Here is a 27830-nt window from a genome sequence, read left to right as displayed (position 1 = left end):
ATTATTATCAGACACAGTTACTGTGGAGAGTGTATTTATTATCAGACACAGTTACTCGGGAGAGTGTATTTATTATTATCAGACCCAGTTACTGGGGACAGTGTATTTATTATTATCAGACACAGTTACTGGGGAGAGTATTTATTATTATCCGACACAGTTACTGGGGAGAGTATTTATTATTATCAGACATAGTTACTGGGGAGAGTGTATTTATTATTATCAGACATAGTTACTGGGGAGAGTGTATTTATTATTATCAGACACAGTTACTGGGGAGATTATTTATTATTATCAGACACAGTTACTGTGGAGAGTGTATTTATTATTATCAGACACAGTTACTGGGGAGATTGTATTTATTATTATCAGACACAGTTACTGTGGTGAGTGTATTTATTATTATCAGACACAGTTACTGGGGAGATTGTATTTATTATTATCAGACACAGTTACTGTGGTGAGTGTATTTATTATTATCAGACACTGTTACTGGGGAGAGTGTATTTATTATTATCAGACACAGTTACTGGGGAGATTATTTATTATTATCAGACACAGTTACTGGGGAGAGTATTTATTATTATCAGACATAGTTACTGGGGAGAGTGTATTTATTATCAGACACAGTTACTGTGGAGATTATTTCTTATTATCAGACACAGTTACTGGGGAGAGTGTATTTATTATTATCAGACACAGTTACTGGGGAGAGTGTATTTATTATTATCAGACCCAGTTACTGGGGAGAGTGTTTTTATTATTATCAGACACACAGTTACTGGGGAGAGTGTATTTATTATTATCAGACACAGTTACTGGGGAGAGTGTATATTATCAGACACAGTTACTGGGGAGAGTGTATTTGTTATTATTCGTCAGAGTTACTGGGGAGAGTGTATTTATTATTACCAGACACAGTTACTGTGGAGAGTGTATTTATTATTATCAGACACAGTTACTGGGGAGATTGTATTTATTATTATCAGACACAGTTACTGTGGTGAGTGTATTTATTATTATCAGACACAGTTACTGGGGAGATTGTATTTATTATTATCAGACACAGTTACTGTGGTGAGTGTATTTATTATTATCAGACACTGTTACTGGGGAGAGTGTATTTATTATTATCAGACACAGTTACTGGGGAGATTATTTATTATTATCAGACACAGTTACTGGGGAGAGTATTTATTATTATCAGACATAGTTACTGGGGAGAGTGTATTTATTATCAGACACAGTTACTGTGGAGATTATTTCTTATTATCAGACACAGTTACTGGGGAGAGTGTATTTATTATTATCAGACACAGTTACTGGGGAGAGTGTATTTATTATTATCAGACCCAGTTACTGGGGAGAGTGTTTTTATTATTATCAGACACACAGTTACTGGGGAGAGTGTATTTATTATTATCAGACACAGTTACTGGGGAGAGTGTATTTATTATTATCAGACACAGTTACTGGGTAGAGTATTTATTATTATCAGACACAGTTACTGGGGAGAGTGTATTTATTATTATCAGACACAGTTACTGGGGAGAGTGGATTTATTACTGTTGGGGAGACGGTTACTGGGGAGATTGTATTTATAACTGAGTAGAGACAGTTACTGGGGAGCGTGGATTTGTTACAATGGGGAGACGGTTACTGGGGAGACTGGAGTTATTACTGTGGGGGAAACCGTTACTGGGGAGAGTGGAGTTATTACTGTGGGTGAGGCAGTTACTGGGGAGAGTGGATTTATTACTGTCGGGGAGACGGTTACTGGGGAGATTGTATTTATTACTGAGTAGAGACAGTTACTGGGGAGAGTGGATTTGTTACAATGGGGGAGACGGTTACTGGGGAGACTGGAGTTATTACTGTGGGGGAAACCGTTACTGGGGAGAGTGGATTTATTTCTGTGGAGGAGACAGTTACTGGCGGAAAATTGATTTATTACTGTGGGGAGACAGTTACTGGGGAGAGTGGATTTATTACTGGGGAGAGACAGTTACTGGGCAGAGTGGATTTATTACTGTGGGGGCGACAGTTACTGGGGAGCGTGGATTTATTACTGTGGGGAAGACAGTTTCTGGGGAGACTGGATTTATTACTGTGGGGGAGACAGTTACTGGGGAGCGTGGATGTATTACTGTGGGGAAAACCATTACTGGGGATAGTGGATTTATTAATGTGGGAGGGACAGTTACTGGGGAAAGTGGATTTATTAGTTTGGGAGAGACGGTTACTGGGGAGCGTGGATTTATTATACTGGGAGGGACAGTTACTGGGGCGAGTGTATTTATTACTGTGGGGGTGACAGTTACTGGGGAGAGTGGATTTATTACAGTGGGAGAGACAGTTACTGGGGAGAGTGGATTTATTACTGAGGAGAGACAGTTCCTGGGGCGAGTGGATTTATTACTGTGGGAGAGACAGTTACTGGGGAGAGTGGATTTATTACTGTTGGGGAGACGGTTACTGGGGAGAGTGTATTTATTACTGAGGAGAGACAGTTACTGGGGGGAGTAGATTTATTACTGTGGGGGAGGCAGTTACTGGGGAGAGTGGATTTATTACTGTCGGGGAGACGGTTACTGGGGAGATTGTATTTATTACTGAGTAGCGACAGTTACTGGGGAGAGTGGATTTGTTACAATGGGGGAGACGGTTACTGGGGAGACTGGAGTTATTACTGTGGGGGAAACCGTTACTGGGGAGAGTGAATTTATTACTGTGGAGGAGACAGTTACTGGCGGAAAATGGATTTATTACTGTGGGGAGACAGTTACTGGGGAGAGTGGATTTATTACTGGGGAGAGACAGTTACTGGGGAGAGTGGATTTATTACTGTGGGGGAGACAGTTACTGGGGAGAGTGGATTTATTATTATCAGACACAGATCCTGGGGAGAGTGTATTTATTATTATCAGACACAGTTACTGGGGAGAGTGTATTTATTATTATCAGACACAGTTACTGGGGAGAGTGTATATTATCAGACACAGTTACTGGGGAGAGTGTATTTGTTATTATTCGTCAGAGTTACTGGGGAGAGTGTATTTATTATTACCAGACACAGTTACTGGGGAGAGTGTATTTATTATTATCAGACACAGTTACTGGGGAGAGTGTATTTATTATTATCAGACACAGTTACTGGGGAGAGTGTATTTATTATTATCAGACACAGATCCTGGGGAGAGTGTATTTATTATTATCAGACACACAGTTACTGTGGAGAGTGTATTTATTATTATCAGACACGGTTACTGGGGAGAGTATTTATTATTATCAGACATAGTTACTGGGGAGAGTGTATTTATTATTATCAGACACAGTTACTGTGGAGAGTGTATTTATTATTATCAGACACGGTTACTGGGGAGAGTATTTATTATTATCAGACATAGTTACTGGGGAGAGTGTATTTATTATTATCAGACACAGTTACTGTGGAGAGTGTATTTATTATCAGACACAGTTACTCGGGAGAGTGTATTTATTATTATCAGACCCAGTTACTGGGGACAGTGTATTTATTATTATCAGACACAGTTACTGGGGAGAGTATTTATTATTATCCGACACAGTTACTGGGGAGAGTATTTATTATTATCAGACATAGTTACTGGGGAGAGTGTATTTATTATTATCAGACATAGTTACTGGGGAGAGTGTATTTATTATTATCAGACACAGTTACTGGGGAGATTATTTATTATTATCAGACACAGTTACTGTGGAGAGTGTATTTATTATTATCAGACACAGTTACTGGGGAGATTGTATTTATTATTATCAGACACAGTTACTGTGGTGAGTGTATTTATTATTATCAGACACAGTTACTGGGGAGATTGTATTTATTATTATCAGACACAGTTACTGTGGTGAGTGTATTTATTATTATCAGACACAGTTACTGGGGAGAGTGTATTTATTATTATCAGACACAGTTACTGGGGAGATTATTTATTATTATCAGACACAGTTACTGGGGAGAGTGTATTTATTATTATCAGACACAGTTACTGGGGAGAGTGTATTTATTATTATCAGACCCAGTTACTGGGGAGAGTGTATTTATTATTATCAGACACACAGTTACTGGGGAGAGTGTATTTATTATTATCAGACACAGTTACTGGGGAGAGTGTATTTATTATTATCAGACACAGTTACTGGGTAGAGTATTTATTATTATCAGACACAGTTACTGGGGAGAGTGGATTTATTACTGTCGGGGAGACGGTTACTGGGGAGATTGTATTTATAACTGAGTAGAGACAGTTACTGGGGAGCGTGGATTTGTTACAATGGGGAGACGGTTACTGGGGAGACTGGAGTTATTACTGTGGGGGAAACCGTTACTGGGGAGAGTGGAGTTATTACTGTGGGTGAGGCAGTTACTGGGGAGAGTGGATTTATTACTGTTGGGGAGATGGTTACTGGGGAGATTGTATTTATTACTGAGTAGAGACAGTTACTGGGGAGAGTGGATTTGTTACAATGGGGGAGACGGTTACTGGGGAGACTGGAGTTATTACTGTGGGGGAAACCGTTACTGGGGAGAGTGGATTTATTACTGTGGAGGAGACAGTTACTGGCGGAAAATTGATTTATTACTGTGGGGAGACAGTTACTGGGGAGAGTGGATTTATTACTGGGGAGAGACAGTTACTGGGCAGAGTGGATTTATTACTGTGGGGGCGACAGTTACTGGGGAGCGTGGATTTATTACTGTGGGGAAGACAGTTTCTGGGGAGACTGGATTTATTACTGTGGGGGAGACAGTTACTGGGGAGCGTGGATGTATTACTGTGGGGAAAACCATTACTGGGGATAGTGGATTTATTAATGTGGGAGGGACAGTTACTGGGGAAAGTGGATTTATTAGTTTGGGAGAGACGGTTACTGGGGAGCGTGGATTTATTTTACTGGGAGGGACAGTTACTGGGGCGAGTGTATTTATTACTGTGGGGGCGACAGTTACTGGGGAGAGTGGATTTATTACAGTGGGAGAGACAGTTACTGGGGAGAGTGGATTTATTACTGAGGAGAGACAGTTCCTGGGGCGAGTGGATTTATTACTGTGGGAGAGACAGTTACTGGGGAGAGTGGATTTATTACTGTTGGGGAGACGGTTACTGGGGAGAGTGTATTTATTACTGAGGAGAGACAGTTACTGGGGGGAGTAGATTTATTACTGTGGGGGAGGCAGTTACTGGGGAGAGTGGATTTATTACTGAGTAGCGACAGTTACTGGGGAGAGTGGATTTGTTACAATGGGGGAGACGGTTACTGGGGAGACTGGAGTTATTACTGTGGGGGAAACCGTTACTGGGGAGAGTGGATTTATTACTGTGGAGGAGACAGTTGCTGGCGGAAAATGGATTTATTACTGTGGGGAGACAGTTACTGGGGAGAGTGGATTTATTACTGGGGAGAGACAGTTACTGGGGAGAGTGGATTTATTACTGTGGGGGAGACAGTTACAGGGGAGAGTGGATTTATTACTGTGGGGGAGGCAGTTACTGGGGAGACTGGATTTATTACTGTTGGGGAGACGGTTACTGGGGAGAGTGTATTTATTACTGAGTGGACACAGTTACTGGGGAGAGTGGATTTATTACTGGGGAGAGTGGATTTAATACTGTGGGGGAGGCAGTTACTGGGGAGACTGGATTTATTACTGTTGGGGAGACGGTTACTGGGGAGAGTGTATTTATTACTAAGTGGACACAGTTACTGGGGAGAGTGGATTTATTACTGTGGGAGAGACAGTTACTGGGGAGAGTGGATTTATTACTGTGGGGGAGGCAGTTACTGGGGAGACTGGATTTATTACTGTCCGGGAGACGGTTACTGGGGAGATTGTATTTATTACTGAGTAGAGACAGTTACTGGGGAGAGTGGATTTGTTACTATGGGGGAGACGGTTACTGGGGAGACTGGAGTTATTACTGTGGGGGAAACCGTTACTGGGGAGAGTGGATTTATTACTGTGTAGGAGACAGTGACTGGCGGAAAAGGGGTTTATTACTGTGGGGAGACAGTTACTGCGGAGAGTGGATTTATTACTGTGGGGGAGACAGTTACTGGGGAGAGTGGATTTATTACTGTAGGGGAGACAGTTACTGGGGAGACTGGATTTATTACTGTGGGGGAAACCATTACTGGGGAGAGTGGATTTATTACTGTGGGGGAGGCAGATACTGGGGAGACTGGATTTATTACTGTTGGGGAGACGGTTACTGGGAAGAGTGTATTTATTACTGAGTAGAGACAGTTACTGGGGAGAGTGGATTTGTTACTGTGGGGGAGACGGTTACTGGGGAGACTGGAGTTATTACTGTGGGGGAAACCGTTACTGGGGAGAGTGGATTTATTACTGTGTAGGAGACAGTTACTGGTGGAAAAGGGGTTTATTACTGTGGGGAGACAGTTACTGGGGAAAGTGGATTTATGACAGTGGGAGGGACAGTTGCTGGGGAGACTGGATTTATTACAGTGGGAGGGACAGTTGCTGGGGAGAGTGGATTTATTACTGTGGTGGAGACAGTTACTGGGGAGCGTGGATTTATTACTGTGGGGGTAAACCATAACTGGGGAGACTGGAGTTATTACTGTGGGGGAAACCGTTACTGGGGAGAGTGGATTTATTACTGATGAGAGACAGTTACTGGGGAGAGTTGATTTAATACTGTGGGAGAGACAGTTACTGGGGGAGTGGATTTGTTACTGAGCAGAGACAGTTACTGGGGAGCGTTGATTCATTACTGTGGGAGAGACAGTTACTGGGGAGAGAATTTATTGCTGTGGGGGAGACGGTTACTGGGGAGAGTGGATTTGTTACTGTGGGGGAGTGTGGATTTATTACTCAGGCGGAAATCGTTACTGGGGAGAGTGGATTTATTACTGTGGGGGAAACCGTTACTGGGGAGAGTAGATTTATTACTGCGGGGGAAAACGTTACTGGGGAGAGTGGATTTATTACGGTGGGGGAGAGGGTTACTGGGGAGAGTGGATTTATTACTGTGGGGGAGACGGCTACTGGGGAGAGTGGATTTATTACTGAGGAGAGACAGTTCCTGGGGCGAGTGGATTTATTACTGTGGGAGAGACAGTTATTGGGGAGAGTGGATTTATTACTGTGGGGGAGACGGTTACTGGGGAGAGTGTATTTATTACTGAGGAGAGACAGTTCCTGGGGCGAGTGGATTTATTACTGTGGGAGAGACAGTTATTGGGGAGAGTGGATTTATTACTGTGGGGGAGACGGTTACTGGGGAGAGTGTATTTATTACTGAGGAGAGACAGTTACTGGGGGGAGTAGATTTATTACTGTGGGGGAAACCGTTACTGGGGAGAGTGGTTTATTACTGTGGAGAGAGAGTTACTGGTGGAAAGTGAATTTATTACTGTGGGAGAGACAGTTACTGGGGAGAGTGGATTTATTACTGAGGAGAGACAGTTACTGGGGAGAGTGGATTTGTTACTGTGGGAGAGACAGTTACTGGGAGAGTGGATTTATTACTGTGGGGAGACAGTTACTGGAGAAAGTGGATTTATTACTGTGGGGGAGACAGTTACTGGGGAGACTGGATTTATTACTGTGGGGGGAGACAGTTACTGGGGAGCGTGGATTTATTACTGTGGGGAAAACCGTTACTGGGGAGAGTGGATTTATTACTGTGGGGGAGACGGTTACTGGGGACAGTGGATTTATTACTGAGGAGAGACAGTTACTGGGGAGAGTGGGTTTATTACTGTGGGAGAGACAGTTACTGGGGAGAGTGGATTTGTTACTGTGGGGGAGCGTGGATTTATTACTGTGGGGGAAACCGTTACTGGGGAGAGTGGATTTATTACTGCGGGAGAGACAGGTACTGGGAGAGTGGATTTGTTACTCTGGGGGAGACGGTTACTGGGGAGACTGGATTTATTACTGTGGGGGAAACCGTTACTGGGGAGAGTGGATTTATTGCTGTGGGGGAGACAGTTGCTGGGGTGCGTGGATTTATTACTGTTGGAGAGACAGTTACTGGGGGGAGTGGATTTATTACAGTGGGAGGGACGGTTGCTGGGAAGAGTGGATTTATTACTGTGGGAGGGACAGTTACTGGGGGACTGGTTTTATTACTGTGGTGAGACAGTTACTGGGGAAAGTGGAATTATTACAGTGGGAGAGACGGTTACTGGGGAGCGTGGATTTATTACGGTGGGAGGGACAGTTACTGGGGAGAGTGGTTTTATTACTGTGGGGGAGGCAGTTACTGGGGAGAGTGGATTTATTACTGTGGGGGCGACAGTTACTGGGGAGAGTGGATTTGTTACAATGGGGGAGACGGTTACTGGGGAGAGTGGATTTATTACTGTGGGGGAAACCGTTACTGGGAAGAGTGGATTTTTTACTGTGGAGGTGACAGTTACTGGCGGAAAATTGATTTATTACTGTGGGGAGACAGTTACTGGGGAAAGTGGATTTATTACTGTGGGGGAGACAGTTACTGGCGAGAGTGGATTCATTTCTGTGGGGGAGACGGTTACTGGCGAGAGTGGATTCATTTCTGTGGGAGAGACGGCTACTGGGGCGAGTGGATTTATTACTGTGGGGGAGCCGGTTCCTGGGGCGAGTGGATTTATTACTGTGGGAGGGACAGTTATTGGGGAGAGTGCATTTATTACTGTGGGGGAGCCGGTTCCTGGGGAGAGTGGATTTATTACTGTGGGGGAAACCGTTACTGTGGAGCGTGGATTTATTACTGTGGGAGGTACAGTTTCTGGAGAGAGTGGATTGATTACTGTGGTGGAGACAGTTATGGGGAGAATGGATTTATTACTGAGGCAGAGACAGTTACTGGGGAGAGTGGATTTATTATTGTTGGAGATACAGTTACTGGGTCGAGTGGATTTATTACTAGGAGAGACTGTTACTGGGGAGAGTGGATTCATTACAATGGGATAGGCAGTTACTGGGGAGAGTGGATTCATGACAGTGGGAGAGATAGTTACTGTCGGAGAGGAGATTTGTTACTGTTGGAGATACAGTTACGGGGGGGGGAGTGAATTTTTTTCTGTGGGGGAGACAATTACTGGAGAGAATGGATTTATTACAGTGGGAGAGAAATGTTACTGGGAAGGGGACCTATTTCCACAGGGGAGAGTTACTGGGAATGCATTTATTGCATTCGGATGGCGAAATTGTTGTACTTAACGTGGAATGGGTTGTTTGAAAGCTGCTGTGTGTTTAGCAGTTAGAACGAAGCTCGTTGATTTTGTGTATGATGTGAGGTTATCGGGTGTACAGGGGAAGTAAGCGTAGCTGGGTGGGGGGTGTGGAGGGGTGATGGTCCTTGTTCACAATTCTCTTAAGGTTAACGTCAGGTTCAGTCGGCAGTTAAGAAGGCAAATGCAATGTTAGCATTCATGTCAAAAGGGCTAGAATACAAGACCATGGATGTACTTCTGAAGCTGTATAAGGCTCTGGCCAGACCCAATTTGGAGTATTGTGAGCAGTTTTGGGCCCCGTATCTAAGGATGTGCTGCCCTTGGAAATGGTCCAGAGGAGGTTCATAAAAATGATTCCTGGAATGAAGAGCTTGTCGTATGAGGAACGGTTGAGGACTCTGGGTCTGTACCCATTGGAGTTTAGAAGGATGAGGGGGCCTTATTTAAACTTACAGGATACTGCAAGGCCTAAATAGAGTGGACGTGGAGAGGATATTTGCACTTGTTGGAAAACCTAGAACCAGAGGACACCATCTCATACTAAAGTGACCATCCTTTAAAACAGAGATGTAGAGGAATTTCTTCAGCCTGAGGGTGGTGAATCTGTGGAAATCTTTTCGGCAGACGGCTGTGGAGGCCAAATTACTGAGTGCCTTTTAGACAGAGATAGATAGGTTATTGATTTATAAGGGGATCAGGGGTTATAGAGCAAAGAACAAAGAAAAGTACAGCACAGGAACAGGTCCTTTGGCCCTCCAAGCCCGTGCCGACCATGCTGCCCGTCTAAACTAAAATCTTCTACACTTTCTGGGTCCGTATCCCTCTATTCCCATCCTATTCATGTATTTGTCAACATGCCCCTTAAATGTCACTATTGTCCCTGCTTCCACCACCTCCATCGGCAGTGAGTTCCAGGCACCCACTACCCTCTGTGTAAAAAAACTTGCATCGTACATCTCCTCTAAACCTTTACCTTCGCACCTTAAACCTTTAAACCTCTAAACCTTTACCTTCGCACCTTAAACCCCTAGTTATTGACCCCCTGTGGGGGAGCCGGTTCCTGGGGAGAGTGGATTTATTACTGTGGGGGAAACCGTTACTGTGGAGCGTGGATTTATTACTGTGGGAGGTACAGTTTCTGGAGAGAGTGGATTGATTACTGTGGTGGAGACAGTTATGGGGAGAATGGATTTATTACTGAGGCAGAGACAGTTACTGGGGAGAGTGGATTTATTATTGTTGGAGATACAGTTACTGGGTCGAGTGGATTTATTACTAGGAGAGACTGTTACTGGGGAGAGTGGATTCATTACAATGGGATAGGCAGTTACTGGGGAGAGTGGATTCATGACAGTGGGAGAGATAGTTACTGTCGGAGAGGAGATTTGTTACTGTTGGAGATACAGTTACGGGGGGGGGAGTGAATTTTTTTCTGTGGGGGAGACAATTACTGGAGAGAATGGATTTATTACAGTGGGAGAGAAATGTTACTGGGAAGGGGACCTATTTCCACAGGGGAGAGTTACTGGGAATGCATTTATTGCATTCGGATGGCGAAATTGTTGTACTTAACGTGGAATGGGTTGTTTGAAAGCTGCTGTGTGTTTAGCAGTTAGAACGAAGCTCGTTGATTTTGTGTATGATGTGAGGTTATCGGGTGTACAGGGGAAGTAAGCGTAGCTGGGTGGGGGGTGTGGAGGGGTGATGGTCCTTGTTCACAATTCTCTTAAGGTTAACGTCAGGTTCAGTCGGCAGTTAAGAAGGCAAATGCAATGTTAGCATTCATGTCAAAAGGGCTAGAATACAAGACCATGGATGTACTTCTGAAGCTGTATAAGGCTCTGGCCAGACCCAATTTGGAGTATTGTGAGCAGTTTTGGGCCCCGTATCTAAGGATGTGCTGCCCTTGGAAATGGTCCAGAGGAGGTTCATAAAAATGATTCCTGGAATGAAGAGCTTGTCGTATGAGGAACGGTTGAGGACTCTGGGTCTGTACCCATTGGAGTTTAGAAGGATGAGGGGGCCTTATTTAAACTTACAGGATACTGCAAGGCCTAAATAGAGTGGACGTGGAGAGGATATTTGCACTTGTTGGAAAACCTAGAACCAGAGGACACCATCTCATACTAAAGTGACCATCCTTTAAAACAGAGATGTAGAGGAATTTCTTCAGCCTGAGGGTGGTGAATCTGTGGAAATCTTTTCGGCAGACGGCTGTGGAGGCCAAATTACTGAGTGCCTTTTAGACAGAGATAGATAGGTTATTGATTTATAAGGGGATCAGGGGTTATAGAGCAAAGAACAAAGAAAAGTACAGCACAGGAACAGGTCCTTTGGCCCTCCAAGCCCGTGCCGACCATGCTGCCCGTCTAAACTAAAATCTTCTACACTTTCTGGGTCCGTATCCCTCTATTCCCATCCTATTCATGTATTTGTCAACATGCCCCTTAAATGTCACTATTGTCCCTGCTTCCACCACCTCCATCGGCAGTGAGTTCCAGGCACCCACTACCCTCTGTGTAAAAAAACTTGCATCGTACATCTCCTCTAAACCTTTACCTTCGCACCTTAAACCCCTAGTTATTGACCCCTCTACCCTGGGGAAAAGCCTCTGAGTATCCACTGTGTCTATGCCCCTCATAATTTTGTAGACCTCTATCAGGTCACCTCTCAACCTCCGTTGTTCCAGTGAGAACATAGAACATAGAACAGTACAGCACAGAACAGGCCCTTCGGCCCTCGATGTTGTGCCGAGCAATGATCACCCCACTTAAACCCACGTAACCCGTATACCCGTAACCCAACAATCCCCCCATTAACCTTACACTACGGGCAATTTTAGCATGGCCAATCCACCTAACCCGCACATCTTTGGACTGTGGGAGGAAACCGGAGCACCCGGAGGAAACCCACGCACACACGGGGAGGACGTGCAGACTCCACACAGACAGTGACCCAGCCGGGAATCGAACCTGGGACCCTGGAGCTGTGAAGCATTGATGCTAACCACCATGCTACCGTGAGGCCCCAAACAAACCGAGTTTATTCAACCGCTCCTCATAGCTAATGCCCTCCATACCAGGCAACATCCTGGTAAATCTCTATTGCACCCTCTCTAAAGCCTCCACATCCTTCTGGTAGTGTGACGATCAGAATTGAACACTATACTCCAAGTGTGGCCCAACTAAGGTTCTATACAGCTGCAACATGACTTGCCAATTCTTATACTCAATGCCCCGGCCAATGAAGGCAAGCATGCCGTATGCCTTCTTGACTACCTTCTCCACCTGTGTTGCCCCTTTCTGTGACCTGTGGACCTGTACACCTAGATCTCTCTGACTTTCAATACTCTTGAGGGTTCTACCATTCACTGTATATTTCCTACCTGCATTAGACCTTCCAAAATGCATTACCTCACATTTGTCCGGATTAAACTCCATCTGCCATCTCTCCGCCCAAGTCTTCAAACAATGTAAATCCTGCTGTATCCTCTGACAGTTCTCATCGCTATCCGCAATTCCACCAACCTTTGAGTCGTCTGCAAACTTACTAATCAGACCAGTTACATTTTCCTCCAAATCGTTTATATAGACTACGAACAGCAAAGGTCCCAGCACTGAACCCTGCGGAACACCACTAGTCACAGCCCTCCAATTAGAAAAGCACCCTTCCAGTGTTACTCTCTGCCTTCTATGACCTATCCAGTTCTGTATCCACCTTGCCAGTTCATCCCTGATCCCATGTGACTTCACCTTTTGTACTAGTCTACCATGAGGGACCTTGTCAAAGGCCTTACTGAAGTCCATATAGACAACATCCGCTTCCCTACCTGCATCAATCATCTCTGTGACCTCCTTGAAAAACTCTATCAAGTTAGTGAGACACGACCTCCCTTTCACAAAACCATGCTGCCTCTCACTAATACATCCATTTGCTTCCAAATGGGAGTAGATCCTGCCTCGAAGAATTCTCTACAGTAATTTCCCTACCACTGACATAAGGCTTACCGGCCTGTAGTTCCCTGGATTATCCTTGCTACCCTTCTTAAACAAAGGAACAACATTGTCTATTCTCCAGTCCTCCGGGACATCACCTGAAGACAGTGAGGATCCAAAGATTTCTGTCAAGGCCTCAGCAATTTCCTCTCGAGCTTCCTTCAGTATTCTGGGGTAGATCCCATCAGGCCCTGGGGACTTATCTACCTTAATATTTTTCAAGACACCCAACACCTCGTCTTTTTGGATCTCAATGTGACCCAGGCTATCTACACACCCTTCTCCAGACTCAACATCCACCAATTCCTTCTCTTTGGTGAATATGGGGAGAAGGCAGGAGAATGGGGATGAGAAAAATATCAGCCATGATTGAATGGAGGAGCTGATGGGCCGAGTGGCCTAATTCTGCTCCTATGTCTTATGATCTTATGGTGGTGTAGGGGTGGTGTGAGTGGGGGGGTTGATGATGGTGTGATGTGAGGGTGGGGGTGGGGTGGTGTGAGGGGGCTGCTGATGGTGTGAGGGGTGGGGTAGGGGGTGTAAGGGGGGTGATGCTGGTGTGAGGGAGGGGTGCTGATGGAGTGAGGTAACGGGGTGGGTGTGATGCTGGTCTGAGGTGAAGGGGTGGGGGGGTGATGTGAGGGGATGATGGTGTGAGGTGAGGGGGTGATGGTGTGAGGTGAGGGGGTGATGGTGGTGTGAGGAGTGGGGTGGGGGGGGTGTGAGGGGGGTGATGCTGGTGTGAGGGAGGGGTGATGATGGAGTGAGGTAACGGGGTGGGTGTGATGCTGGTCTGAGGTGAAGGGGTGGGGGGTGATGTGGGGGGATGATGGTGTGAGGTGAGGGGGTGGTGTGAGGTGAGGGGGTGATGGTGGTGTGAGGTGAGTGGGGGTGGTGTGAGGGGGAGATGATGTAGAGGAAAGGATGGCGAAGATGATTCTGGAAAAGAGCGAAAGTAACAGGGTAGTTGTTATGGGAGACTTTAACTTTCCAAATATTGACTGGAAAAGATATAGTTCGAGTACATTAGATGGGTCATTCTTTGTACAATGTGTGCAGGAGGGTTTCCTGACACAATATGTTGACAGGCCAACAAGAGGCGAGGCCACATTGGATTTGGTTTTGGGTAATGAACCAGGCCAGGTGTTAGATCTGGAGGTAGGTGAGCACTTTGGAAACAGTGACCACAATTCGGTGACCTTTACGTTAGTGATGGAAAGGGATAAGTATACCCCGCAGGGCAAGAGTTATAGCTGGGGGAAGGGCAATTATGATGCCATTAGACATGACTTAGGATGTGTTGGTTGGAGAAGTAGGCTGCAAGGGTTGGGCACACTGGATATGTGGAGCTTGTTCAAGGAACAGCTATTGCATGTTCTTGATAAGTACGTACCAGTCAGGCAGGGAGGAAGGGGGTCAAGCGAGGGAACCGTGGTTTACCAAAGAAGTGGAATCTCTTGTTAAGAGGAAGAAGGAGGCCTATGTGAAGATGAGGCGTGAAGTTTCAGTTGGGGCGCTTGATAGTTACAAGGAAGCGAGGAAGGATCTAAAGAGAGAGCTGAGACGAGCAAGGAGGGGACATCAGACGTCTTTGGCAGGTAGGATCAAGGAAAACCCAAAAGCTTTCTATAGGTATGTAAGGAATAAAAGAATGACTAGGGTAAGAGTAGGGCCAGTCAAGGACAGCGGTGGGAAGTTGTGTGTGGAGGCTGAGGAGATAAGTGAGATACTAAATGAATACTTTTCGTCAGTATTCACTCAAGAAAAAGATAATATTGTGGAGGAGAATGCTGAGACCCAGGCTATTAGAATAGATGGCATTGAGGTGCGTAGGGAAGAAGTGTTGGCAATTCTGGACAAGGTGAAAATAGATAAGTCCCCGGGGCCGGGTGGGATTTATCCTAGGATTCTCTGGGAAGCCAGGGAAGAGATTGCTGAGCCTTTGGCTTTGATTTTTAGGTCATCATTGGCTACAGGAATAGTGCCAGAGGACTGGAGGATAGCAAATGTGGTCCCTTTGTTCAAGAAGGGGAGTAGAGATAACCCCGGTAACTATAGGCCGGTGAGCTTAACGTCTGTGGTGGGTAAAGTCTTGGAGAGGATTATAAAAGATACGATTTATAATCATCTAGATCGGAATAATATGATTAGGGACAGTCAGCATGGTTTTGTGAAGGGTAGGTCATGCCTCACAAACCTTATCGAGTTCTTTGAGAAGGTGACTGAACAGGTAGACGAGGGTAGAGCAGTTGATGTGGTGTATATGGATTTCAGTAAAGCGTTTGATAAGGTTCCCCACGGTCGGCTATTGCAGAAAATACGGAGGCTGGGGATTGAGGGTGATTTAGAGATGTGGATCAGAAATTGGCTAGTTGAAAGAAGACAGAGAGTGGTAGTTGATGGGAAATGTTCAGAATGGAGTTCAGTTACGAGTGGCGTACCACAAGGATCTGTTCTGGGGCCGTTGCTGTTTGTCATTTTTATAAATGACCTGGAGGAGGGCGCAGAAGGATGGGTGAGTAAATTTGCAGACGACACTAAAGTCGGTGGAGTTGTAGACAGTGCGGAAGGATGTTGCAGGTTACAGAGGGACATAGATAAGCTGCAGAGCTGGGCTGAGAGGTGGCAAATGGAGTTTAATGTGGAGAAGTGTGAGGTGATTCACTTTGGAAAGAATAACAGAAATGCGGAATATTTGGCTAATGGTAAAATTCTTGGTAGTGTGGATGAGCAGAGGGATCTCGGTGTCCATGTACATAGATCCCTGAAAGTTGCCACCCAGGTTGATAGGGTTGTGAAGAAGGCCTATGGTGTGTTGGCCTTTATTGGTAGAGGGATTGAATTCCGGAGCCACGAGGTCATGTTGCAGTTGTACAAAACTCTAGTACGGCCACATTTGGAGTATTGCGTACAGTTCTGGTCGCCTCATTATAGGAAGGACGTGGAAGCTTTGGAACGGGTGCAGAGGAGATTTACCAGGATGTTGCCTGGTATGGAGGGAAAATCTTATGAGGAAAGGCTGATGGACTTGAGGTTGTTTTCGTTAGAGAGAAGAAGGTTAAGAGGTGACTTAATAGAGGCATACAAAATGATCAGAGGGTTAGATAGGGTGGACAGCGAGAGCCTTCTCCCGCGGATGGAGGTGGCTAGCACGAGGGGACATAGCCTTAAATTGAGGGGTAATAGATATAGGACAGAGGTCAGAGGTGGGTTTTTTACGCAAAGAGTGGTGAGGCCATGGAATGCCCTACCTGCAACAGTAGTGAACACGCCAACATTGAGGGCATTTAAAAATTTATTGGATAAGCATATGGATGATAAGGGCATAGTGTAGGTTAGATGGCCTTTAGATTTTTTCCATGTCGGTGCAACATCGAGGGCCGAAGGGCCTGTACTGCGCTGTATCGTTCTATGTTCTATGTGTGGTGTGGTGGTGGTTTGAGGGGGGTGTGAGTGGTGTATGATGGTGAGGGGGGGTGGTGTGAAGTGGTGAGGTGAAGGGGTGGTTTGAGGTGAGGGGGTTGGGGTAGTGTGAGTGGTGTACGATGGCGGGGTGAGGGGGCGGGGTGGGGGTGGTGTGAAGGGAGTGATGGGGTGAGCTGAGGGTGTGTGTTGGGACTGAGGTGAGGGGTAGTGTGAGGTGAGGGTGGTGGGAGTGGTGTACGATGGTGAGGGTGTTGGGGGGGTGTGATGGGGTGGGGGGGAGTAGTGTGAGTGGTGTACGATGGTGAGGGGGGTGGGGGATGTGATGGGGTGAGGCGAGGGGGTGAGGGTGGTGTGAGGTGAGGGGGGTAGTGTGAGGTGAGGGGTAGTGTAAATGGTGTATGATGGTGGGGGGGTGATGGGGGTGGGGGTGAGGTGGGTGGGGTCATGTGAATGGTGTACGATGGTGAGGGGGGTTGGGGTGTGTGATGGGGGTGAGGTGAGGGGTGGAATGGTTTGAGTGGTGTATGATGGTGAGGGGGAGGTGAGGGGCGGTAGTGTGAGTGGTGTATGATGGTGAGGGGGTTTGATTGTGGGATGGGGGTTGTGTGGGGGTGAGATGAGGGTGGTGTGAGGTGAGGGGGGTAGTGTGAGTGGTGTATGATGATGAAGGGGTTTGATGGGGGGTGGGGATGGTGTGGGGGTGGGGGTGTGAGTGGTGTGAGGGGGTGGGGGTGGTGTGAGGGGGTGAGGGGGGTTGATGGTGAGGGGGGTGAGGGTGGTGTGAGGGGGTGGGGGTGTGAGTGGTGAGGGGGGTTGATGGTGAGGGGTGTAAGGGAGGTGTGAGTGGTGTATGATGGTGAGGGGGGGGGGGGGGGGGGGGTGCTGCTGATGGCAGTGGTGGTTTCATTTCTGAGTAGCCTCCAGCCGGTCACGGGGGGCTGATCCGCTGCCAGCTCGGGGTGACTGTGCTGCTCGCAATGGGAAATGTCTTCAAACTCCATTCCCCACCTCCAACCGGTGCTTTTTTTTACCACATAAGCCTTCAGCAAGAATATACCGGGGAGGATGAACCTTCTCCCACCTCAGCACCCTCACTCAGCCCTATTCCAATGTGTACTCGCCTGATTCACCGCTCTGACTGGACCCGGGACAAGAGTAGATGTGATAGAAAATAACCCATCAGATCGGCATCAGTTTCTTTCTGTTTTTAACTATCTTGTATTCACCGCTTTGATTTTCCAACTGTGCTTTTGACGTCTTGCGTAAGTTTTCGCTTGTGGATGTGGGATTGTGAGTTTTTTGTGCAGGAAGCGTTTTGTGCTGTGAGGGGTTTGTGCTGGGCGCTGTGAGGGGTTTGTACTGGGAGCTGTGAGGGATTTGTACTGGGAGCTGGGAGGGGTGTGTGCTGGGACTGTGAGGGTGTGTGCTGGGACTGTGATGGTGTGTGCTGGGACTGTGAGGGTGTGTGCTGGGACTGTGAGGGTGTGTGCTGGGAACTGTGTGAGGGGGGTGTGCTGGGACAGTGAGGGTGTGTGCCTTTACTGATGGTGTGTGCTGGGACTGATGGTGTGTGCTGGGACTGTGATGGTGTGTGCTGGGACTGTGATGATGTGTGCTGGGACTGTGATGGCGTGTGCTGGGACTGTGATGGCGTGTGCTGGGACTGTGATGGCGTGTGCTGGGACTGTGATGGCGTGTGCTGGGACTGTGATGGCATGTGCTGGGACTGTGATGGCGTGTGCTGGGACTGTGATGGCGTGTGCTGGGACTGTGATGGCGTGTGCTGGGACTGTGATGGCGTGTGCTGGGACTGTGATGTGTGATGGCGTGTGCTGGGACTGTGAGGGTGTGTGCTGGGACTGTGAGGGTGTGTGCTGGGAGCTGTGTGAGGGTGTGTGCTGGGAGCTGTGTGAGGGGGGTGTGCTGGGACAGTGAGGGTGTGTGCTGGGACTGATGGTGTGTGCTGGGACTGATGGTGTGTGCTGGGACTGATGGTGTGTGCTGGGACTGTGATGGCGTGCGCTGGGACTGTGATGGCGTGTGCTGGGACTGTGATGGCGTGTGCTGGGACTGTGATGGCGTGTGCTGGGACTGTGATGGCGTGTGCTGGGACTGATGGTGTGTGCTGGGACTGTGATGGCGTGCGCTGGGACTGTGATGGTGTGTGCTGGGACTGTGATGGCGTGCGCTGGGACTGTGATGGCGTGCGCTGGGACTGTGATGGCGTGCGCTGGGACTCTGATGGCGTGCGCTGGGACTGTGATGGCGTGCGCTGGGACTGTGATGGCGTGTGCTGGGACTGTGATGGCGTGTGCTGGGACTGTGATGGCGTGTGCTGGGACTGTGATGGCGTGTGCTGGGACTGTGATGGCGTGTGCTGGGACTGTGATGGCGTGATGGCGTGTGCTGGGACTGTGATGTGTGATGGCGTGTGCTGGGACTGTGATGGCGTGTGCTGGGACAGTGAGGGTGTGTGCTGGGACTGATGGTGTGTGCTGGGACTGATGGTGTGTGCTGGGACTGATGGTGTGTGCTGGGACTGATGGTGTGTGCTGGGACTGTGATGGCGTGTGCTGGGACTGTGATGGCGTGTGCTGGGACTGTGATGGCGTGTGCTGGGACTGTGATGGCGTGAGCTGGGACTGTGATGGCGTGAGCTGGGACTGTGATGGCGTGCGCTGGGACTGTGATGGCGTGCGCTGGGACTGTGATGGCGTGCGCTGGGACTGTGATGGCGTGCGCTGGGACTGTGATGGCGTGCGCTGGGACTGTGATGGCGTGCGCTGGGACTGTGATGGCGTGCGCTGGGACTGTGATGGCGTGCGCTGGGACTGTGATGGCGTGTGCTGGGACTGTGATGGCGTGTGCTGGGACTGTGATGGCGTGTGCTGGGACTGTGATGTGTGATGGCGTGTGCTGGGACTGTGATGTGTGATGGCGTGTGCTGGGACTGTGATGGCGTGTGCTGGGACTGTGATGGCGTGTGCTGGGACAGTGAGGGTGTGTGCTGGGACAGTGAGGGTGTGTGCTGGGACAGTGAGGGTGTGTGCTGGGACAGTGAGGTTGTGTGCTGGGACAGTGAGGTTGTGTGCTGGGACAGTGAGGGTGTGCTGGGACTGTGGGGGTTTGTTCTGGGAGCTGTGTGAGGGTTTTGTGCTGGGACTGAGGGTGTGTGCTGGGACTGTGGGGGGTTTGTGCTGGGACTCTGGGGGTTTTGTGCTGGGACTCTGGGGGTTTTGTGCTGGGACTCTGGGGGTTTTGTGCTGGGACTCTGGGGGTTTTGTGCTGGGACTCTGGGGGTTTTGTGCTGGGACTCTGGGGGTTTTGTGCTGGGACTCTGGGGGTTTGTGCTGGGACTCTGGGGGTTTGTGCTGGGACTGTGGGGGTTTTGTGTTGGGACTGTGGGGGTTTTGTGCTGGGACTGAAGGGGTTTGTGCTGGGACTGATGGGTTTGTGCTGGGACTCTGGGGGTTTGTGCTGGGACTGTGGTTTTTGTGCTGGGACTGTAGGGGTTTTGTGCTGGGACTGTAGGGGTTTTGTGCTGGGACTGTAGGGGTTTTGTTCTGGGACTCTGGGGGGTTTGTGCTGGGACTGTGGGGGTTTTGTGCTGGGACTGTGGGGGTTTTGTGCTGGGACTGTGGGTTTTGTGCTGGGACTGTGGGGGTTTGTGCTGGGACTGTGGGGGTTTGTGCTGGGACTGTGGGGTTTGTGCTGGGACTGTGGGGGTTTATGTTGGGACTGTGGGGGTTTGTGCTGGGACTGAGGGGGGTCTGTGCTGGGACTGATGGGTTTGTGGTGGGACTCTGGGGGTTTGTGCTGGGACTGTGGGTTTTGTGCTGGGACTGTGGTTTTTGTGCTGGGACTGTAGGGGTTTTGTGCTGGGACTGTAGGGGTTTTGTGCTGGGACTGTAGGGGTTTTGTTCTGGGACTCTGGGGGTTTTGTGCTGGGACTCTGGGGGTTTTGTGCTGGGACTCTGGGGGTTTTGTGCTGGGACTCTGGGGGTTTTGTGCTGGGACTCTGGGGGTTTTGTGCTGGGACTCTGGGGGTTTTGTGCTGGGACTCTGGGGGTTTTGTGCTGGGACTCTGGGGGTTTTGTGCTGGGACTCTGGGGGTTTGTGCTGGGACTGTGGGGGTTTTGTGTTGGGACTGAAGGGGTTTGTGCTGGGACTGAAGGGGTTTGTGCTGGGACTGTGGGTTTTGTGCTGGGACTGAAGGGGTTTGTGCTGGGACTGTGGGGGTTTGTGCTGGGACTGTGGGGGTTTGTGCTGGGACTGTGGGGGTTTGTGCTGGGACTGTGGGGGTTTGTGCTGGAAGCTGTGATTCCCGCTGTGTGAGAGAGAGAGCGGGACCGCGCCTCAACAGGCGGAGCTGCAGTGTCCGCGCCTCCGGCTCCACTCTCCTGTTATATATCTCTCTCTCGCTCTGTCTGTGTGTGTGGATATTTATAGAATTTTTAAAAATATTTATATTCCTATATCATCCGCCAGCGTCTGTTGGCGGCAACCATCTAGTTTATCGCTGAACGATTTGTAATATTTTGCTGCTGCCGTGTCGATTTTTTTCGGGGGGGGTATTTTTTAAAAATTGAAATGGTTATTTGAGGCTTTTTTTCCTGTTTTCTTTTTGAAAAAGATTCGGGGGGGGGGGGGCGTTAGTGACGGACATCCCCCATCACCCCCTTTACACAGGGAGAGAGAGAGGGCCATCTCCCTCCTTGTGCATGTGTGTGTGTGTGGAGGGGGGGTTTTCTCTCCATATATATTTATATAAATAAAAGAGGAGGGGAGAAAAAAAGCAAGGGGTGGAGAGAAGGAAAGGGAGAGAGAGAGAGGGAGAAGGAGAAGAGGAGAGCCAGCGATGGGTTGTTTAGGGAACAGCAAGACTGAAGATCAGCGACACGACGAGAAAGCCCAGCGCGAAGCCAACAAAAAAATCGAGAAACAGTTACAGAAAGACAGGCAGGCGTATAAAGCGACCCACCGGCTGCTGCTGCTGGGTAAGAGCCGCGATACACTCTATCCTCTTCATGGCAACATAATGTCAGTGAGAAGCCTCCGCTCGGCCGAGAGAGGGAGGGAGGGAGGCTGCTGGTGCTGATTCCAACAGGCGATACACAGATAGAGCCACTCCACTCCCTCTGTGTAGATATGTGTTTGGGGGGGGGGGGGGGGGGGGGGCTAAACATTATATATGTGTATGGGGTGTATACATTATATATATATATATATATGTTATATATGTGGGTGTCTGTGTGTGGGGGGTAGGGGGGTTGTCACTGATATTTGTGTTCTGGATGTTCTGCCTTTTTTCTTAAATCTGATTTTTATTTCCCCCTCTAGGGGCCGGTGAATCTGGGAAAAGTACAATTGTCAAGCAAATGCGGATCTTGCACGTCAATGGATTTAATGCCGAGTAAGTGGCGACCGTCACATTGTCTGATTGTAGCCGAGAGTGAAGTAGGAAGAGGGTGTGAGTGGGTGGGAGTGAATATATTTCCTCAGTAATTGGGGGGAGGGGGGGGGGGGGTGGTATGTGGGCACTCGAAGGTGTTTTCTCTATCTCTGACAGCATTAGAAGGCTAGGTTGGCAAATATTTTTTCTCTTGTATTGATGTTATTGCAGTAGCTTTTGCAGGGCCCTGAAATAGCAACAACATGGCGACAACTCTTCCCCCCCACCCCCAACCATCGCAATGTTGGTATCTTTACTGTATAATATTCTTCCCCTCGTTTTCTCTCCTATCTGTAATAGATTCCTTGATAATGCATTAAATTTAATTTGATCATGAACTGAATGAAGGCATGTTAGCATTGAGTCAAATCAAACAATTCCTGTTACTTTCTCATGCAGAGAGAAGAAACTGAAAGTACAAGATATTAGGAAAAATATTAAAGATGCTATAGTGGTAAGTGCTAATAGTTTATTTCCATTTTTAAAAAAAGGCATTGATATCACTGGGAAGGCCTTTGATTTTTGGCATATGAACACAAATCCAGTTTTGTCAAATGGATTATCCCATATTCAATCAGATTAATGCCTGTAACTATTTTCTATCCATTTTTAGACAATAGTCTCAGCAATGAGCACTTTAATACCCCCAGTCCAATTAGCCAACCCAGAACACCAGTTTCGGTTGGATTACATCAAAACTTTAGTCCATCTTTCAGACTTCGAATACACACAGGTAAGAAATGTTGACGTTTTAAATATTAATTGTTGGAAATGCATGTCTTTGTTTTGGGGATTGATTCATGTTTTGCCTACTTGCCGATATCTTCCTTGCGTGGGCTTGTTTCTCTCCCAACTGACCCCCATTGCAGCACAATTCTAAATGCTAGCCGAAAACTAGGACTTCGAGATGGCAGATGTTAAAGTCGTGAAGAGTTTCAAATAGTTATTTTTTATTTAAAAAAAAAAAAAAAATTTTTTTTAGAGTACCCAATTCCTTTTTTCTAATTAAGGGGCAATTTAGCGTGAATAATCTACCTAGCCTGCCCATCTTCGGGTTGTGGGGATGAAACCCACAAAAACACAGGGAGAATGTGCAAACTCCACACGGACAGTGACCCTGAGCTGGGATTGAACCTGGGACCTCGGCGCCGTGAGGCAGCAGGGCTAACCCACTGTTCCACCGTGCTGCCCTGAGTTTCAAATAGTTTAAAAGCGGATCTAACGTTCTGTCCTTGGTCCATAACGGCTGCTGTGTAATATGGAAATTTACATTGGTTTCCATGGCAGCAAAGCTCAGGGAAGCACCCAAAAATGTACACAGTTGAATGCATGCTTCATCCTGATGCTCAATAGTATGCAGGATTGTGTTCAAAAAGCAGATCATTCTGATCAGCAGCGAATAAGCTTTGTTAGCAATGTCATCAGTCTATTATAGGACCTTGCGAACTGCTGTAGCCTATATGACAGGCTTACTAAGAACATGATTGTAATCATATTGCTTGGATACTAACTTAGTGGTGCTCACTATTTATTCAATTGCAATATTTCATGATAAATTTGCCATGATAACACCCCAGTTATTAATGCTTCAATCAGAAAACCCCATCATATCAGCATGGCAAGCTGTCACATTGAAACTGGTGGCCATTGGTAGAGAATTTGGTGCAAATTTGAATAGAAACAGCCTACAAATGTAGCTTAAAAAAATTTAATCAACGTTTCAAATCCTAATAATGTTCTTGTTTTGGGGTTCAGAATCAATTGGCTTGTAATTTGCAATATGTAAAATTATCCTGCAGTTCTGTTATAATTTATCAGAGTCTGTTGCTTTCATTTTCTCTTAAAGTGTACAGTTGATTCTGTTATTGTACAGTTGTATCATTTTGCATAAAGAAACTGATGTAAGGAAATCTGTTTCATTGAAGGCCCTTTTTAAACTACTGTGCTGAAGTTTCTTTATCAGTTGAGTTTATCGACTTGTTTCTGATAAATGTGCCCAAGTGTGTTGTTTAGTGTATATTTAGTAAAAGTACTCCATGAAATATAGTGAAATGTCTCTCTTTTCTCTGTTTTGCTTTGCTGTGCTGTCAGTTATAAAGAGCCTATTACAATCTTTCTTGTCCAAAATGTATAAGAACTAATTTTAAGGGAGGAAGAAAAGATTATTTTTTAAAACTTCAATTCATTCAGTTTAGATTATCTTTCCCTTTTGAAGATTTACTCATTAGCCATTTTATTTGAATGTAATATGACTACAGTTAGGTTTATGGAACAAAGTAATTTACTGCGCATGAAATGGCAGCCTAATTATTGGATATGCTATTTCGGAGAGCATGTGCAAAAGTTGTTTGAGAAAAGTTCTTGTTCTGTGGCATGGAAGACTTCCCCAACCTCATTGATGACGTGGTGTATCTTTAACAGATTATGGTTTTCTCAGATAAGATTTCACGAGATTGTGCCATCACCTTCTTTAATGTATAGATTGGGAACAGCAAACAAATTATGTTAAAGGCATAACATTGTTCTGGTTCAGGATTCATGAATTCCTATTAATCAGATATTATGCTCTAGAATTCCCTCCTTAAACTTTTACAGCTTCACGTCTCCCTCTTTAAGAAACTCTTTCAAATCTACCCTTCTGATCAAGGTTTTGTTTGCGTGTTCAGATAGCCCCTTATGTGGCTTGGCATCAAATTTTGTTTGATAGCACTAATGTGAAGCCCTTTGGGTCATTAAAGGCAAGGTATAAGCGTGAGTTGTTGCTCTGAAACAGTATTATCGGTAGAATGTGATGATACAAAAGTGCTCACTTTGGTTATAGTGATGTTTTTCTGTGTGGCATACTTAGTAATCTGTCACTTCATTTTGTTACATTTTCCGATTAGGTTTTTTTGTTTTACTTGCTGATATTCGTTTTTATCCATATATGTATACATGACTATGCAATAAACGTGTTCAATTAAGAAAACAAGCCATCATAAAGTGTCATTAAAGACAATTATAACCTACATTTAGCTGTTTATTATGAATTTTGCTCAGTAAACCAACTATTTGTTTAAAAAAGGACATGCGTTGCAAAATGTGAAAATGGAAAGATCGTATTTTCTGACGGCAAATTTTGATTTGCTGGCGATTTGATTGTATTGTGAAAGGAACTGCAAATGAAGACATTTGGCTGGTGGTTGAGGATTTGATATAATTTTTGATTTGTTGATGTGAGCCATTGTCTAAACTTGGAGCCTAAATACTTTGTAAACTCCTGACTTGTTTTGAGGTCAATAAGTAACTTCAAATAATTTTTAACTCTGTTAATTTTAAGAGGTTTGGTTCTAATTGTAGAATGAAAAGTATAACTGTAATAAATTCAGTGTGTTCACAGTTCAAGACCTAATAATAGCAACTAGACTAAATTGACAGTTTTTGAGCTAAAAATAATGTTTGCGCCTTTCCTCCTGTACAGTACAATTGCAGCTCAAAGGTCAGAAAACTGCCTGCAAAAACCCTGTGTCACATGTTAGAAATTTAGTGATGATTTACAGTGGGGAGCAGGTATATCCATTTTAAAGGCAGCAAGTGAAAGGCAGTAATGTGGCTAATGTTGCAAACTCTTTGGGGTCTGTATCTTAAGTGAATTGAAGAGATTGCAAACTTATTGTACCTCCACTCTTGCGTCAGTAAACATTGGTGCTTCGATATACAGCATTGCTTTAAAATATATATTCATTTTTAATTGTTCAGTATATTTGAAATGAGCTGGAAAAATGCTGTTTGGGCTGTCTTGTCAAATTCAAGATGAGGATTATAATGTGAATGAGTTTACCTGGGTCTTTATCATAATGAATGGTCATTTCTGTTGAATTTTGTGATATTGTTCATCTGTATTTCTGGTTGGTTTTAACAATTAAAATCCAAGAGTTCTGTTCAAAATTCAAATTCACAAACTTGCAAGTTGCTAAATAGGGCAGAGCAAGCTTGTTGTTTAACAGTTGTTGGTACTTTATGCCTTTATCTGAATTTGCAAATTCCCTCATTCATTCAGCCAGTTACGTTGATATTTAATTTTAGGTTTGGTCTTCGACCAGCAGGCCACTCATTTCTGGATCACTGAATTGCACAAAATTGGTGTGGCTGATTTTTGAACAGATTGTGTTTCAAGATATTTATTCATGATAATAAATCAGAATAGCATTGGCATTATCTGGATTACGTGGAACTAATATGCTTGCATTTTTCCGATGAAGTAATCATGACCTTGTAGGAGGGTAATCTCAATGTGTGATTAAGATTAAAGGTAAATTATAGTTTTAAAAAAAAATAATTCCTGGCATTCACGGCTGGTGGAAGCCATTGTTCAACATCCGTGAGGTAAACGCATGCTCAATATGAAGACTAGTTTTCAATTCTTTTAGTACTTGCTGACAAACTGCACTGATACTTGAGGTGAGTAGAATTGATACATAATACTGTGAATCATAGTCCACAGTCAATTTGACCAGTATGTCCAGTCGCCTTTTAAAGTTTTAGGGAAGCTGATTCTACCGCCTTTTCAGGTAGTGAATCCAGGTCTTAACCTTCTAAGTAGAGAAATGTTTCCTGATTTGCTCTCCTAGTTCTTTTGCTAATTATTTCAAAACTATGGCCGCTGGTTACTGAACTAGCCAGAGGAAACAGTTTCTTCCCACATGCTTAATCGAAAACTCTATTTGGTCTCCGCTCAACCTTCGCTACCGCTCAACCTGCGCCACTTAAGGACAGCCATACCAGTTTTTCCATTCTTTCCCGAAAACTAAACTGCCCCATCTCTGGTATCATCCTGGTAAACTTTCTCAGTGCCCTCCAGAACATCCTTTAAAGTATGATGGCCAAAATTATACACAATACCGCAGATGAGGCCTTACCAGTTATTTGCGAAGCTTCACATGATTTCCTTGTTTTTGTTTTCACTACGAATATTTTGGAAAAAGCATTTTTTGAAACAATTATTTTTAACTGCTTTATCAATTTGCCCTGCAATCTTCAGTCCAACATTGGGTGCTCCGATTTCCTCACACAGTCCAAAGATGTGTGGTTAGGTGGATTGGCTCTGCTAAATTGGCCCTAGGTATGGTTATGGAGATAATGTGGGGTTTGGGCCTAGGTAGAGTGCTCTTTCAGAGGGTTGGTGCAGACTTGATAGGCCGAATGGCCTCCTTCTGCACTGTAGGGATTCTATGATTCTGTGATGATTTGTGAATATGCATGCTCGGGTCCCAATGAATGTTCCTCCACTCCCTAAAAGTACAGACCATGCTGCCTCTCCATGTTGTTTCTCCCAAAGTGCATCACCTCAAACCTATCTGCACGAGGTCCGTGGTCTTCCTGAAGTCTACTGCTGCCATACATACAAAATGTGGCAGTTTAGTAAATAGTACCTTCTGTAAACTTCAAAATTGCACATCTCGTAGGTGCTTTATATACAAGAACAAAATTATCCTGATACCCTTTGGGAGAACCCACTAAGTACTTCCCCATTCAGAACAACATCCCTTCAACTCTGCCTCTAATCCCTTAGCCAATTATGTACCCAAGTTATCACTGTTCCTTCCTTACCATCTGCATCTATTTTCCAAGTAAATACGTTACGAGTTGCTTTATCAGAAGCCTTTTGAAAGTCCCTAAGTACAACATCTACTGCATTGTCTTCATTAATCCACCCTGTTAGTTTATCAGCGATTCTATAACAGTATTGA

At 46.0% G+C, this 27830-nt stretch overlaps 1 protein-coding gene across 2 annotated transcripts in view; it reads left to right on the top strand.

Annotated features, from left to right (window-relative positions):
• The window catches only part of LOC119972262 (guanine nucleotide-binding protein G(s) subunit alpha-like), a 489412-nt gene that overhangs the window by 189435 nt on the left and 272147 nt on the right, over positions 1–27830 (top strand). The window contains exons 1-4 of one of the 2 annotated variants that reach the window (XM_038808669.1): positions 21407–21646; positions 21990–22062; positions 22501–22555; positions 22715–22834. In XM_038808669.1, the coding sequence (XP_038664597.1) occupies positions 21508–21646; positions 21990–22062; positions 22501–22555; positions 22715–22834 (387 nt within the window). In that variant the 5' untranslated portion in view covers positions 21407–21507. Of the gene's footprint in view, positions 1–21406; positions 21647–21989; positions 22063–22500; positions 22556–22714; positions 22835–27830 lie in introns of those variants that run through there. The other variant, XM_038808668.1, reaches the window with a different exon arrangement.

Source organism: Scyliorhinus canicula, chromosome 10, assembly GCF_902713615.1.
Source record: "Scyliorhinus canicula chromosome 10, sScyCan1.1, whole genome shotgun sequence".
Taxonomy (NCBI): Eukaryota; Metazoa; Chordata; class Chondrichthyes; order Carcharhiniformes; family Scyliorhinidae; genus Scyliorhinus; species Scyliorhinus canicula.
This window is presented reverse-complemented; position numbering and strand designations above follow the sequence as displayed.